Below are 14,227 nucleotides of genomic sequence, written 5' to 3' on the forward strand. Positions count from 1 at the left end.
CAGAGATAACAAGACACAACCGGAGCTAACTTACAAAATGAGGTTAATTTTTATTTTTTTTTTAAAGCATGCATTGATATTGATATTTTCAATTCAATTCAGTATAGCTGGGTTTCCTTGTTGTCATTTGTCACCTGTCTGTGTGTCCTTTCTTTATTAATAGCAGCATAAGTTCTCACACACACTGTTGTTCAATGTACGCCCATCCCTTTCTTAACAATATGGTAACCACCCAAATCTGTGTGACTAATAAAGAATTAAAGGATTACTCTCATTTCTGTTTTGTGTTGGCTGCACCCTAAAGGATTACTTTCACAGAGGGCCTACTCAGATGACTGTGCTGCCGTACTACCTCGTTTGATTTGAAATAATCCCTTCTATACAAAACTCAACTTATAGTTAAACTTATCTGTTCCAATGTATTCTTTGTAGTTTACTGTGCTTTAAGGTTATGTAAAAATGTATTTTACTAGCTTTAAAATCAATTCTATAAACTAAGACACCTAAGCCCTTCCATTTTGTTCCTGCACTCTCATAAATCTAGCTTAATTTATCTTTACATAGCATACAAAATATAAATCAAAGACTCCAGGCTTTCCCTGAGGTGAGTGGTGGTGTGTCATATACCACATCTATACTGCTCTTTTCAATATAGCTCAGGACTGTTTAGACCAGTAGACAAGGGTCTCCCTCATTCCTTTGTCAGCTCAGTCCGACACTGTGTGCAGCTCCTTTTCCTTGATCTGTCTCTGTCCACAGTGATTCATGTTTCCTTTTGGTTTTGTGCTGTCTCGGGTGATGCTATGGTGCGAAATTGGGTATTCAATTGCAAAAGCTTGAAGTTCAGCCTCCTCTCTCACCTTAGAGAAAGAAAATAAGCTCAAAGGATCAAGTATATAAATATAAGACATGAAACTACTTAAAGAAAGTATGAGGGGGAAATGCCTCAAGGCAGGAGGGAAGGCAGTGTGTGTAAGGGCTTTGTGTTTTGTTTTGCCTAAGGCCCCTGAAGCATAAGAAAACAATGCAAAAATATGCAAAGAAGATTAAATCAAACTACAAAGGGTTCCACACAACAAGGGAAATGATCAAGATTGTAGAGAAAATCTACAGGTTGGTAAAATTTTAGCAAATTACTCAAATACCAAAGGATTAATACCCAAGATGTATAAGGAAGGCAAGCAACTCAGTAGCAAAGACAGATAATCCAATTTAGAGTGGGCAAAGGATATAAGCAGATGCAAACACACATATTAAGAGGAGAATTTCAAATATCCAATACATTTCTGAAAGATATTCAATATCCTTAACTACTGGGCAAACATAAATAAAAAAAACACAATATGCTATCTCTCACGCCAGTTAGAACAACTATTACCTGAAAGAAAAAGCTGACAAAATTGTTAGGAAGAGTATGGAGAAAAGAAAACTCATCAGCAATTGGTAAGAAAGTTAAATAAAATAGTTATTAGGTGAGTAACATGGGGGTTCTTAAAAAAATAATAATAAATCTATCATATGACTATTTTTCTTCTGGATCAGTGATTCTCAACCTCCCTGATGCTGCGGCCCTTTAATGCAGTTGTTCCCCATGTTGTGGTGACCCCAAACCATAAGCTTATTTTGTTGCTAATTCATAACTGTAATTTTCTACTGTTAGGAATCATAATGTAAATATCTGATATGCAGGATATCTGATATGCAGCCCCCAAAGAAATCATGATCTACCAGATCAGAATGCTGTTCTAGATGTACACTCAAATAATATAAAATCATGTCAAAGAAAGTATGTCCTGTGTTTATTTTTAAACAATTCATAAAAACTAAGATATAAATCAACTTAGATGATCATCAATAGGATAAATAAAATTTAGCACGTATGAGTGCAGTGGAATATTATTCAGCCATTAAAAGAACTGTACCCTATCATTTGCATCGTAATTAATGGAACAAAAGGATATATGTCAAGCCAAATAGTCTAGACATGGAAAGACCAATACTTCATAGTTTCCCTCAAATATGAATGATGAAAAAAAAAAGTCATTCCGAATGTAGAACCATGACTACTAGAAGATAGGATGGTAGGAGACCAGGTAGATAATGAGTTAAAAAGGCGGAGTCTGGGGAGATGGCTCAGTGGTTAAGAGCTGCTGTTCTTACAGAGGACCTAGGCTCAATTCCCAGCACCCTCATGGTGGCTAATCACCATCCATAATTCCATTTCCTGGAGATCCAACACCCCTACAGCCACCAGGGACACATGTAGTACACACACACACACACACACACACACACACACACACACACATATATGCAGGAAAACTATCCATACACATAAAATAAATAAATCTTTTAAAAAAATAATAAAAATGAAAGGCAATAGAAGGAATAAGTTCTAGTGCTGTACAGCAGAGCTCTAGGCCACAGTGACCCGCATGTATCCCATGGGGGGTGGGGCCCGGGGGTGGAGTGAAGAGGGCAGAAGAGACTGCAAACACAAAGTGTTAAGAAGGAAGCATTAAACGCACTGATTGGATTCGTATGTATTGCATTTGTATGCACGTGCAGGAGTATCACTGTGTCCCTGTGGGGTTGATTCCCTGATAATTGGCAATATTCGGCACCTTCTCATATACTTAGAGACTGTGTCTTCTTTGGAGAAGCATCTATTTGGGGTGGGGTGGGTCGTCTACCTTAGAAGGTTATGTGGCATTTTGCTGTCAGGCTGTAGACGTTCCTTTTGCCTTGGTGATGCAAACTATTTCTCAGATATACGTCTCGCAGATGTTTTCCTCTGGTCCTGCGCTCTGCGTTACCTGTGCCTTTCCCTTGGCTGTGCAGTATTTTAGTCTGATGTAGTCTGACTTGCCTGACTTTGCTCTTCCTGCAGTGCTTTTCTCTTCCTTCTCTACTCATTTTCCTGTAAGCCCTGTCCCCTGCTTGGATTGCTGTGTAGAGCCCCCAATATCAGGGTGAGTAGAAGTGGGTGTTAGGCATCACTGCCTTTTTATCTTACATTTCTCAGGAACACCCTGGTATTGTGCTTTGAGACTGATGTATTTAAACTTCATTATATTAAGAAGTCAACTGTAAGTCAGGTAAGGTGGTACATGTTAGTAATCCCACCGGCTGGGAAGCTGAGGCAAGAGGATTGTCATGAGTTCTGTGTTCGCTTAAGTCACCTAGCAAGACTTCATCTTTTTTAAAAAAAAAAAAATTTAACTATATATAAATGCCTCATAGTATTTGGTATTTTTAACATGAATACGCATATTATGCCAAATGCCTCTTCCGTGAACATACAGATGACTCAAATGATTGTGAGAAGACTCCTATTAGAAGAAATGACGAAAGGTAAAGTTGTACGGCTTTTTAAATGTGTTATTGCAATCTGCTGAATATTTTATTAAAAGCTTCCATTTGTGTTGCATTAAATTAGCTGGGCTCTCGTTTGCCTCTTCTCAACTACATTTTTTTTTTGTCAATTTCGGCTTAATGAATTCATTTTGGTCACAAAAAACAAATAATTAGGGAGCTCCCCTTCATTTGATAGCCTCTATAATTGGTCAGATCACACGGGATCATCTAATCTTTGATTATTCTTTAAAAGTTTCACAACGTATACAGTTGATTTTTATCATATCCACCCCTACTTCCTCCCTCCAACTGCCACCAGGACTCCCCCAAGGGATTTCCCCCCCCCACCCATCATCTGCATGCCCTCTTACTGTTTTTAATTAATAATCCATTGAGTTTAATTATTGCTGTCCATGAACATATGGGCACAGGACCATCTACTAGGGCATAGGCACATGTCATACCGCCAAGGAAATGTGACCGCCCATCCCTTGGCAGCCAACAACTGCCAAAGCTCCTCAGCTAGAGGTGGGGTTTCGGAGCCACTGCCCGCATAATGCTGGACTTTTTCCCCATTTGATCTGCAGGTCATCACAGCCCTGTTCATTCTTGTGTGCAATGATAGTCTTCCCCACCATCTGGCTCTTACATTCTTCATGTCCAGTCTTCAATAATGTTCCTTAGCCTTCAGTTGGGGGGAGTTGATATGAATGGCGCATGGGTGACTGGCCATTCAGAGTCACGTGTTCTCGGCATTTTGACCAGTTAAGAATCTCTGCAAAACAATTAGTCACTGCAACAAGAGGCTAAGAGCAATCTCTAAGCTCCACGTATGCTCATGCAGGCAAGCACATCTTCTCATAGCTGCATGTGTACATGCACATATATGCACCCATGTGCACACACACACACACACACACACACACACACACACACACACACACACACTTAAATCCTGTATGTGGTGCAACGTGAGCCCTTGAAACATGCTAAGCTAACGAAACAAGACAGAAAAGACTTCCTTTTATTCCATTTGTAGAATAGGCAAATGCATAAATCAGAGGCCTCAGGGAATACAGGAGAAAAAGGCTTCTAATTGGTGTCTTTAGGGGGTAAAAGACATGTTTTAGAATTAGAAACTGTAATAATTGCTCAATTTATTGACTATACCAAAAGGCACTGACCTGTTCGCTTTAGTGGTAAGTGAATTACATCTTGATAATGTTTTTTTTTTTTTAAGAGAAAGAAGAGGATGCCTTATAGAGACCAATGTTGAAATGGCCTGTCAATGGAACTTAGACCTCTGTGCCTGCAGGGTAGGGAGGCTTATTGATAAAACTGAGTTTAGGCAAACATAAAAGGCAGTGTCTTGCACCTATCCCTGGTATTGATGTAATCTGGAGTATTCTTTGGAGAGATAATTTAGGAGTATCTATCAAAACCTAAAGTGCACACTGTAGGATTTAGGATTTTCAACTGTAGAGATCTAAAAGTCACGTGAGGCTGGCCCCGTTAGCACTCAGTGAATGCTCTCTCCTATTACAAGGGTGATAATCACGGGAAGAGGTAATAAATTATTCACGAATCTCCTGCAGCCAGATTCAGCTTCCACTTCTGCTGTATTTTGGAAATATAATGAGACAGTGTTCCTGCTCTAGGATGGTATGGTGGTGAAGCCTCTGCTCCTTTAATCTTTGCAAGCTGCATGAAGAGGGAAGCAAAATTCCTCCCCACCCCACCCCCCATATGTAAGGCCCTGTTCCTAGGGCTCCTGGGTGCACACGGGTGATTCTGCGCCTTAGCCTCTTGATACATGGATGAGGCAAGGTAGAGTAGGGTGGGGTAGGGTGGGGTGGGGTGGGGTGGGGTGGGGTGGGGATACTGAGGAGATAGAAACAAAGCCTGAGTCCCAAACCTGTGAGTGCCATAGGCAAAAAGCTTCATGAACGTAAGCAGGGACCACACCTGCCTGTCCCTTCAGTCCCTTCTTTGAATAGGGAATGTCTCTTTAACTGTGATGCTGCTGTTACTTATAAACACTGTGCTTTGCTGGCCAAAGAGTTCTGTTGAGGCAAGAGGAAAACCATGTCAACCCGTATTTCTAATTAGCCGTACTCCAGCCTTTCAGTGAATAAAGACAAACCCTGAAGTCAACTTACCGAAATAGCAGCAGCAGAACCTACCGTCCAAGGAGAAAAAAAAAAAAATCTAAAAATCTATGTGAGCACTTAAAAGGTGACAAATGACAGCTAAAGCCTCCAAGAGGTTCAGGGTGCCACCACTCCTATGTAGTTGGTCTCACGGATAACACACACTCAGGATGCATTCACACCCCTTTCTCTTACCTACTGAGCATGTGAAGACATGGTGGCAGCAGGGATTATGACATAACCACATGCCCACAGGCTGAGATAGGTAAAGCCAGGCTCAGAGGCTTGCTGGGAGAAACTGGTCAACTTCCTGCCACCGCTCCCAAACTGCCAGGCTCACCAGAAGGGGAGAGGATCCCTCCGCGGAAGAAGTGATCTCAGGGATCTAGTAGGGGAAAGCCGTCAGAACTCTAGAGGACCGATCCCAAGGGTCTAGGAGCCATGGAGACGGCTATGTGTGTTTGCTCCCCATGCTGCACCTGGCAGAGGTGCTGCCCCCGGCTGTTCTCCTGCCTATGCTGCAAGTTCATCTTCACCTCGGAGCGGAACTGCACCTGCTTCCCCTGCCCCTACAAGGATGAGAAGAACTGCCAGTTCTGCCACTGCACCTGCGCGGAGAACCCCAATTGCCACTGGTGCTGCTGCTCCTGGGCCAATGACCCCAACTGTAAGTACTGCTGCACAACCAACACCAACATGAAGTGTTACTACTATGAGAGCCGCTGCTGTCGCAACGCCACCATCACGTTCAGAAGGGGCCTCCTCCGGACCATCCGCATCTCGTAAGTGCCGGCCATCCGTTGCGTGGCTACGTTGGTTCTTGCCCGCTGTGGGAACCCCAGAACAGGCCAGGGCTTCCTAGAGTGCACTCCACCTGGAAAAAAAAATAATCAATGGCAAATTTGTAGCAGTTAAGTGTGAACCAAAGATCTGCGGGTGGCGGGTGGTATAGACAGACCCCCACCTGGGTCCCGAACCCAAGCTCCTTTACTTATGTGAATGTGTACGCTCTGCGCCCTTTTGACCCCAAATGCTCTCATCCTGCAAACAAGTGATAACTTCCAGCCACTGTTTGTGCACCCATTCCTCTCTCTCACCCTGGGCCCACTGCATCCAGGAAAATACTTAGCTGGGAGATACTAGGTTGCTAAAAACCACACAGCGAGGAAGGGGTGGCATTATGACTTGAACCCAGAGCTGGGTCAATGGTCCTAATTCTTAAAAACGCCATATTACAAAATGGAGACCATGTTATGTGATGCAAAATATATATATATATATACACAAATGGTCCTTCATCCCCCCCACCTATGAACTGCAACATGTACCCAAAGAGTGAGAACTTCCGGGGCTCACTTTTGACTCTAGTAACCTACAGAGGTACCCTGGAACTGACCGCCACCTCATCTTTCCCATGCAAAGTCATGGCACTCAGGTTCTCAGTCACGTGGTAAGGTGACAAACCCCACATCCAGCACCCTGTTCTTTTTATGTCACATGTCAGGGGAGCCAGGAGCAAGAGGAGACTTCAGACAGAAGGGAGGATCACAGCCCGGTCCTGGACTGTGGCGTAGAGGGAGGAGGCGTGAAATCAGGGCTTTGGACAGGGAGTCTTAGGCTCCCAGACTCAGAAGTGCAATGACATCCCCTCAGGATCATGGCAACACTCATGTTCGGCCTCCGCCTCTCAATGTCCTCATTGATCTTAAGAGTACAATCTGGGCTTCGGAATTGCAAGAACTCAACCCCCATCAGGTGATTCTAACTTCAAGAACCAGAGGAGTCAAGGATGGGGACCTAGAGGCTTGTAAGGCAAAACTTAGGAGGGAGGGAGGTGTGCAGGGGACCAGAGGCAGAGGCTTCATCAGGAGGGCAAAGCTGTGGGGCTTGCTGACTGCTTTGGCTTGGAAGTTCAGCCCGGGGAAGGGGTGGGGAGTGCAGAGGTCTTTTTTTTTTTTTCAGTCTGTTTGAGGATGGGCAGGGATGCTATGCAAGAGCCAGGGAGTCGGCTCTGATGCACTGGTGTTTGCCTTCCAACTCTTTCCCCCCCCCCTCACCCCCAGTCTCTCTCTCTGTCTCCAAAATCCTTCCCTCCCCAATCTGCCCAGCAGCCTCATTTCTCCCTCACTCTGGTCTAACTTAGTTTTCTTGGCTTCACTCGTTTCCTCACTCCCTTTCTCATAACTACTCCCATCCCTTTGACCATTAACAGAGTCCTTGCTCATCCTCTCCACACAGTATCTCCGCCCCCCCCCTCTCCCTCTTCCTGATCTCTCCCTCTTCCTCTCTCCAAGTATTATTCACTGGTTCCGAGTCTTACCCTTTATCAGGGAAGCCAATAGAGCTACGTGTATAATTGACGTGGGACTCCAAATGACCCTCCGGGGCCAAGCAGGAGGCTGGGAGGCAGAAAGGAAAGAGGCCTGAAAACAGTGAGGTTGGTTTCCTGGGTCTCAGCATCCAAGTCCTCAGGGATGAGCTAGCTCTCTGCACGCCTAAGGATACACAGGGACATTCTGTACCTCAAGGCCACCCTAGAGCATCAAGCTTGGGAAGCACCTTAACAGCCAGTGCTCTGAGGGCTCAGGTTTCTTGGACAAGAAAGAGGAGGAGGAGACAGAGAGAAGGAGAATCAGGAAGGTTATGACAGAAGAGAGCACAGCCCAGTGTCCGGAGCAGTGCCTTACTATGAACAGAGAAATGACAGGAAGCACCACAGGGTGTGTGTGCATCAGCTTGCATCTCCGCTGCCACAGCCAAGTCACTTACTTCCCTAAACTGCTTTCACTCTGACTACATCTTCTCAGAGCATGCACTTGAACCCCACAAGCACCGTCTCACCATTTGTGGTCCTTGCCATTGAATGCACGAAGCAGACCTCAGACCTTAAACGAATAAAGACCCTTAACTTACAGCGATGGAGGCATGCACCGGCTTTCACGGGCTGGACCACTGCTCTCTTCTACTGCGATTTCCTCCTCTACTTTGTTTCTTATCGTGTGAATAGCACAAGAGAGTGATTAGAGGGACCATAGTTACACTGACGGGGGATTATTTCTCATGTATACTTTATAAACCCCCATGAAGGAAGCGCTGTAATCTTTGATATACAGGTGGGGAAACTGAACACACACACAAAAAAAGCTTAATAATCTCTCTAAATGGCCAGCTCTAAAAGTACCATGCCCCATCATATGTAAGTTTCCCGAGGCAAGCCCTGTGTATTGCTGTTGATCTGGGAGTCAGCCCACGGGTTCTAGGCTCAGTGCAGAAACTGGCCCTTGCCGTCTTAGAAAGGCCATTTAGTACCTCCTCTGTCCCACCCTGCACGCAACAGTAAGGGCAATGTCACCATGCCGGGCACAGCCGCCAGAAGCATGCCTGTAATGGGCGAGATTGGATTTATTGACTCCTTGCATCAAGTGGGAACGTGTCCCACTAAGTGCCAGTGTGAGGTGCCTGGGTAAGAAGGCGTGACAGGACTGCGGCTTGGGTAAGTGAGAACAGAGTCAGTCTGTCAGCTCTTCTACTCCGGTCCAGGAGGCCCCTAGATCAGATGGAGCCTGAATCTGCAGGCAAAATCACTCATATTCCCCTGCACAGGAGGGTGGGAGGCTGCTTTTTTTTTTTTTTTCCATTTGGACAAGGCTCTGGTCCGAGTTCCAGCATCATGAAGCAGTATTACTTCTGCTCTGATCCATTAGAGCCACCGTGGTCCTGAACCCTGCTGGTGCTCTGTGGTGCTACTGATGTGCAATGGAACATCCAGGCCCAGTTGATGGTGCCACACCCTTCTACTGTTTTTCTCTGGCACAGCAAGGCTCCTGCTGGATCTGAGGGCTGTATTCAGTCCATACTGGCATTAAATCCTGTCTTAGCCATCTTTTAAAACGCTATTGGCATGGGTACCAGCAGCAGGCACCAGACGCCTTGTCTGAGTTCATTTACTGAGAGAGTGGAGGCAAGCCAAGGAGACAGGCACCAAGCAGGAGCCATTTGATCACGTTTCCAATGCGCCACCTCTCTGGAAAGATCCTCCTGGACCCCTTGGTGTGCGTTTCCTAAAGCCTGGACTTGCTTTGTTTTTCAGCTCAAAGACCGCCCTCCGCATAGGGAGCAGCGACACTCAGCTAGAGGAGCCAAAGTCCATGGCTGCCAGCAGCCACCTAGTGAACCACCTCACCTGCCCCATGTGCAACCGGCTGCGCCTGCACTCCTTCATGCTGCCGTGCAACCACAGCCTGTGCGAGAAGTGTCTGCGGCAGCTGCAAAAGCATGCCGAGGTCACTGAGAATTTCTTCATCCTCATCTGCCCCATGTGCAACCGCTCGCACTGCATGCCCTACAGCCACCAGATGCACCTGCCCGAAAACTACCTGCGAGGACGCCTCACCAAACGCTACATGCAGCAGCACGGCTACCTCAAGTGGCGCTTCGACCGATCCTCAGGGCCCATCCTCTGCCAGGTGTGCCGCAGCCGGCGCATTGCCTACAAGCGCTGCGTCACCTGCCGCCTCAACCTGTGCAACGACTGTCTCAAGGCCTTCCACTCCGATGTAGCCATGCAGGACCACGTCTTCGTGGACACCAGCGCGGAGGATCAGGACGAGAAGATTTGCATCCACCACCCGTCCAGCCGCATCAGCGAGTATTGCCGCAGTGACAACCAGCTCCTCTGCACCTTCTGCAAAGTCGCTTTCCACAACGGCCACGACACGGTCAGCCTCATAGACGCCTGCTCCGAGAGGTCTGCCGCCCTCTTCAGTGCCATCGCCAAGTTCAAAGCAGGTCCTGGTCGGTTTCCCTCCTGCTTCCCCCCTTCAGAGTAACTCCCAACTGTGGAAAACACCAGAAGATGGGGCGGGGCGGGGCTTGGGGGAGGTGGGTGGAGGAACCTATTTCAGAGACTTACTCCTCCTGGTGTAGAAATCCAGACACTGGGAGACCCTGAGATGGCCTGCAAGCCACTGTCACAGGGTCCATGACAGCTATCACCAGCCATTTAATGTCACCAAGTCACTGTGTCTCTATGACTCAGTTTTTCATCTATAGGATGGGAAGGACAGTGGCAGCCCCCCCCCCCAATTCGGTAAATGGGAAGAGTAAATGATTTAGTCTTATAGAACATGCTCTTCTGGGGGTTGGGGAGGGGGGCAGCACCTAGGGTGTAATAAGCACATAAAGATCTTGTAATCTTTGTTACAATTTTCCTGAACTTTGGCCTTGTTTTCCAAAGAGGAAAAATAAGCCGTTTTCTCCAGTCACATCCTGAAGTTCTGTTCTGTTTTTTACTGAACATGGCAGTTATTTTCACCTCCCACCTCCCCATTTTGCGGGGGGGGGGGGGGGGGGGGGTGGTGTATTTAATCCAACTCTGAGAGTCATCTCAATTAAAGTTATCTACCTACCGTGAACTTTCTGTCCAAGTTGCAGACAACAAATTGAGTGGCTATTAATAGGCACATAGTAAGAGGAAAACTCCAAAACAGCCAATAATATTCTGGCCAGCCACCGTTTTCCTTCTGTCTGTCTGCACGGTCACATTTGCTCATAGTGGCTGTATAATACAATTTCTAGAAACGAAACTGAGCCTGCTTTTTATGTTGGAGCCAAGTACAACAATATTTCATAAAATTTAGTAAAGCATTTCGTAATTTTGGAACGTGTGTTTACCAAGTCAACTATGTCTTCATGCCCAGTTAGACCTAGAAATCCGTTTAGGGAATGGCGCCATCTATAGGAGACCTTTCCATGTAAGCCTTTGTCTTAATCAGGTTCTCTACAGCTGTGATGAAACACCACGACCAAAAACAGCTTGGGGAGGAAAGAGTTTGTTTTATTTTTCGCTTCCGTACCACCGTCTATCACTGATGGAGGTGGTGGCAAGAACTTAAGACAGGAGCCTGGAAACCCAAACTGAAAGAGAGGCCATGGAGGAATGCTGCTCATGCCTTGCTCATCCGTGCCTAGCTTAGTCTGCTACTTTATACCATGCAGGACCACCTGCCCAGAGGTCGCACCGCCCACAGTGAGCTAGGGACATCCCACATCAATCATCCATCAAGAAAATGCCTTCAGACTTGCCTACAGGCCAATCCTGTGCAGTCACTTTCTTCTTTCCAGATTACCCACAATGCTTTTGGACTATACCAGGTCCAGACTCGGTCACCACACAGTGTAGACACTAGACTCCCTTAATGGATGAGGTGACTGTGCTCAAATGAAGTGGTCGGCACAAGGCAGCTAGTAAGCTGCACACCCAGTCTCCCCAACACCAGTGCTATGAACAGTGACAAGACTCTCCAAACCTAGAAAGCAGGGCTGGGGGAGGGTGGGGGACCAATAGCACGTATAGTCCACGTCTATAAGGAGTGGCCTAAAGACTACTGGATTGAGCTTTGTTTGTAAATTAGTATTCAGTAGTCATCAGAAATGTCTTTCTTTCTCTGCTACAAGAGAGACATGTGCCAGAGAACAGAGACGTGGAGAGGAAGAACAAAGGGGAATCTAATTAAACAGCCTGTTCTAGCCTGTGTCAGCCCAGCTCCAAGTGTCCTCTGTCTGTCTGTCTGTCTGTCTGTCTGTCTGTCTGTCTGTCTCTCTCTCTCTCTCTCTCTCTCTCTCTCTCTCTCTCTCTCTCTCTCTCTCTTTCTCCTTTGAGTCCACAGAAATTTGTTTCACTTTGATAGGGCTTTGACATCTGGGGAAATGAAAAATTTCACGGTAACCAACCTGATTGTTTTTCAGTCCGATATGAAATCGACAACGACCTGATGGAATTCAACATTTTAAAAAGCAGCTTTAGGGCAGACAAGGAGGCAAAGCGGAAGGAGATTCGTAACGGGTTTCTCAAACTGCGAGCCATTCTCCAGGAGAAAGAGAAGATCATCATGGAGCAGATAGAGAATCTAGAAGTGTCCAGGCAGAAGGAGATTGAGAAATACGTCTACATCACAAACATGAAAGTCAACGAAATGGATGGCCTGATTGCCTACTCCAAAGAAGCGCTGAAGGAAACAGGCCAGGTGGCGTTCCTGCAGTCCGCCAAGATTCTGGTGGACCAGATCGAGGAGGGCATCCAGAACACCTTCAGGCCCGACCCCCAGCTGCGGCTGCACTCCCTCCACTGCGTCCCCCTGGATTTTGCTGAACTCTCCAATGCCATCCACGAACTCTTTCCCACGGGCCCCAAGAAAGCCTGCTCCTCGGGGGACTCTCTCCCCTCCCAGTACCCTATCCACTCAGAGATGATGATCGCCAGGAAGGTCACGTTCAGCACCCACAGCTTTGGCAACCGGCAGATCTACCAGCGAAGCTCCTCCTTGCTGTCCTTCAGCGCCAACAATGAGAAGGCCAAGATGGGCCTGGAGGCCTATGGGAGGGCTCAGTCGGCCGCGCCCGCCAAGACAACTGACGGCCTCTACACCTACTGGAGTGCCACAGGGGAAGCCCAGCCTCCGCAGAACAGCAGCAGCTTCCACAACTGGTACTCATTCAATGACACTACTGTGAAGACCCCTGGCCCAATTGTCATCTATCAGACTCTGGTGTATCCAAGAGCTGCCAAGGTGCGACAAAGGGAAGGGGGTGGAGCACCGAGTGAAAGTGAGAAGTCGCAAAAAGTTGTACACGCCTCTAGAACGGCATGAGAAGAACCTGCTCCTCTAGACTCTTTGCAGTCAGCCTAGTTAAATAGGCTTAGGGTCCTGGCTTATTAATTAAGGCAGTTAGTGAACTGAAATTACAATGATACGCACATGTAAATCCCAGCCATACGAAACAGGCAGCCCTTCTATTGAAGGAAACATAGGCTAGGAAGCAAGGTGCTTGCTACTGCAAGCCTGAGGACCTGAGTTTACGTCCTCATCACACAGGTCAAAGCCAGGTGTATATATCTGAGAATCCCGCTCTGGAAAGCCAGACCCCAGGGTCTTCCTAATCAACAGGTCTAGTGGAAAGAGTAAGTTCCAGGTTTGATGACAGACATTGTCTCCAGAATAAATTAATTAAGGAGTTAATTAATATGGGAGAGAGAGACAGAAGGCAGTGTCAACCCGGATTCTCAGTCTAATATAAGCAGTCAAGTGCACACATGCACGCACACAGAGAGAGAGAGAGAGAGAGAGAGAGAGAGAGAGAGAGAGAGAGGAGAGAGAGGAGAGAGAGAGAGGAGAGAGAGAGAGAAGAGAGGGAAAAATAAAAAGGAAGGAAGGAAGGGAAGGGAAGGGAAGGGAAGGGAAGGGAAGGGAAGGATCAAGTGGGAACCAAAGTAAGTTTCAAAATGGCTTGGGAAGTCTTGAAAGTGGGCAGTAGAGTCCAGGAATGAGTTAGCCAGGCCATCTCCACTGGATGCCAGCTGTGTGTTCCTTTAAACTGCTACCTCTCTTAGACCCAGGCTCCCGATAGTTTAAAAAGATTGAATGATAATGCCCAGAGAAATTCCAGTTCTCTGCTGAGATTTATCTTCCTTTTTAGGGTGGTGTGGGGAAGTGGGACACCAGAGCTCTGCACCTGCCATCGGTTAAGACACTTGCCATTGGCCTTCTTGACCTAACGATGGGCGAATGGTCTTCCCCTGACCATCTCTCTAAATCCCAGATGAGCCTAAATTGAGTTGCTTATGGAGTGCCTTATTCACTCCATATTCACAGAGGCAAAGGGGTTGCCCGGCAACTAAAGATTGAATTTGAGAGCTCCCTGCCTCTTTTGAGGTTTCTACA

The 14,227-nt window shown here is 46.7% G+C and overlaps 1 protein-coding gene across 2 annotated transcripts in view; it reads left to right on the plus strand.

Moving 5' to 3' along the window:
• The first annotated feature begins 5,795 nt into the window (after positions 1 to 5,795).
• TRIM42 (tripartite motif containing 42) overlaps positions 5,796 to 14,227 on the plus strand; it is a 21,346-nt gene continuing 12,914 nt past the window's right edge. Inside the window, exons 1-3 of one of the 2 annotated variants that reach the window (XM_084752202.1) lie at positions 5,796 to 6,289; positions 9,598 to 10,301; positions 12,255 to 13,075. In XM_084752202.1, the coding sequence (XP_084608328.1) occupies positions 5,949 to 6,289; positions 9,598 to 10,301; positions 12,255 to 13,075 (1,866 nt within the window). In that variant the 5' untranslated portion in view covers positions 5,796 to 5,948. The remainder of the gene's footprint in view (positions 6,290 to 9,597; positions 10,302 to 12,254; positions 13,076 to 14,227) is intronic. The other variant, XM_084752203.1, reaches the window with a different exon arrangement.

This window comes from Acomys minous (genome assembly GCF_964271855.1).
Source record: "Acomys minous genome assembly, chromosome: 13".
NCBI lineage: Eukaryota > Metazoa > Chordata > Mammalia > Rodentia > Muridae > Acomys > Acomys minous.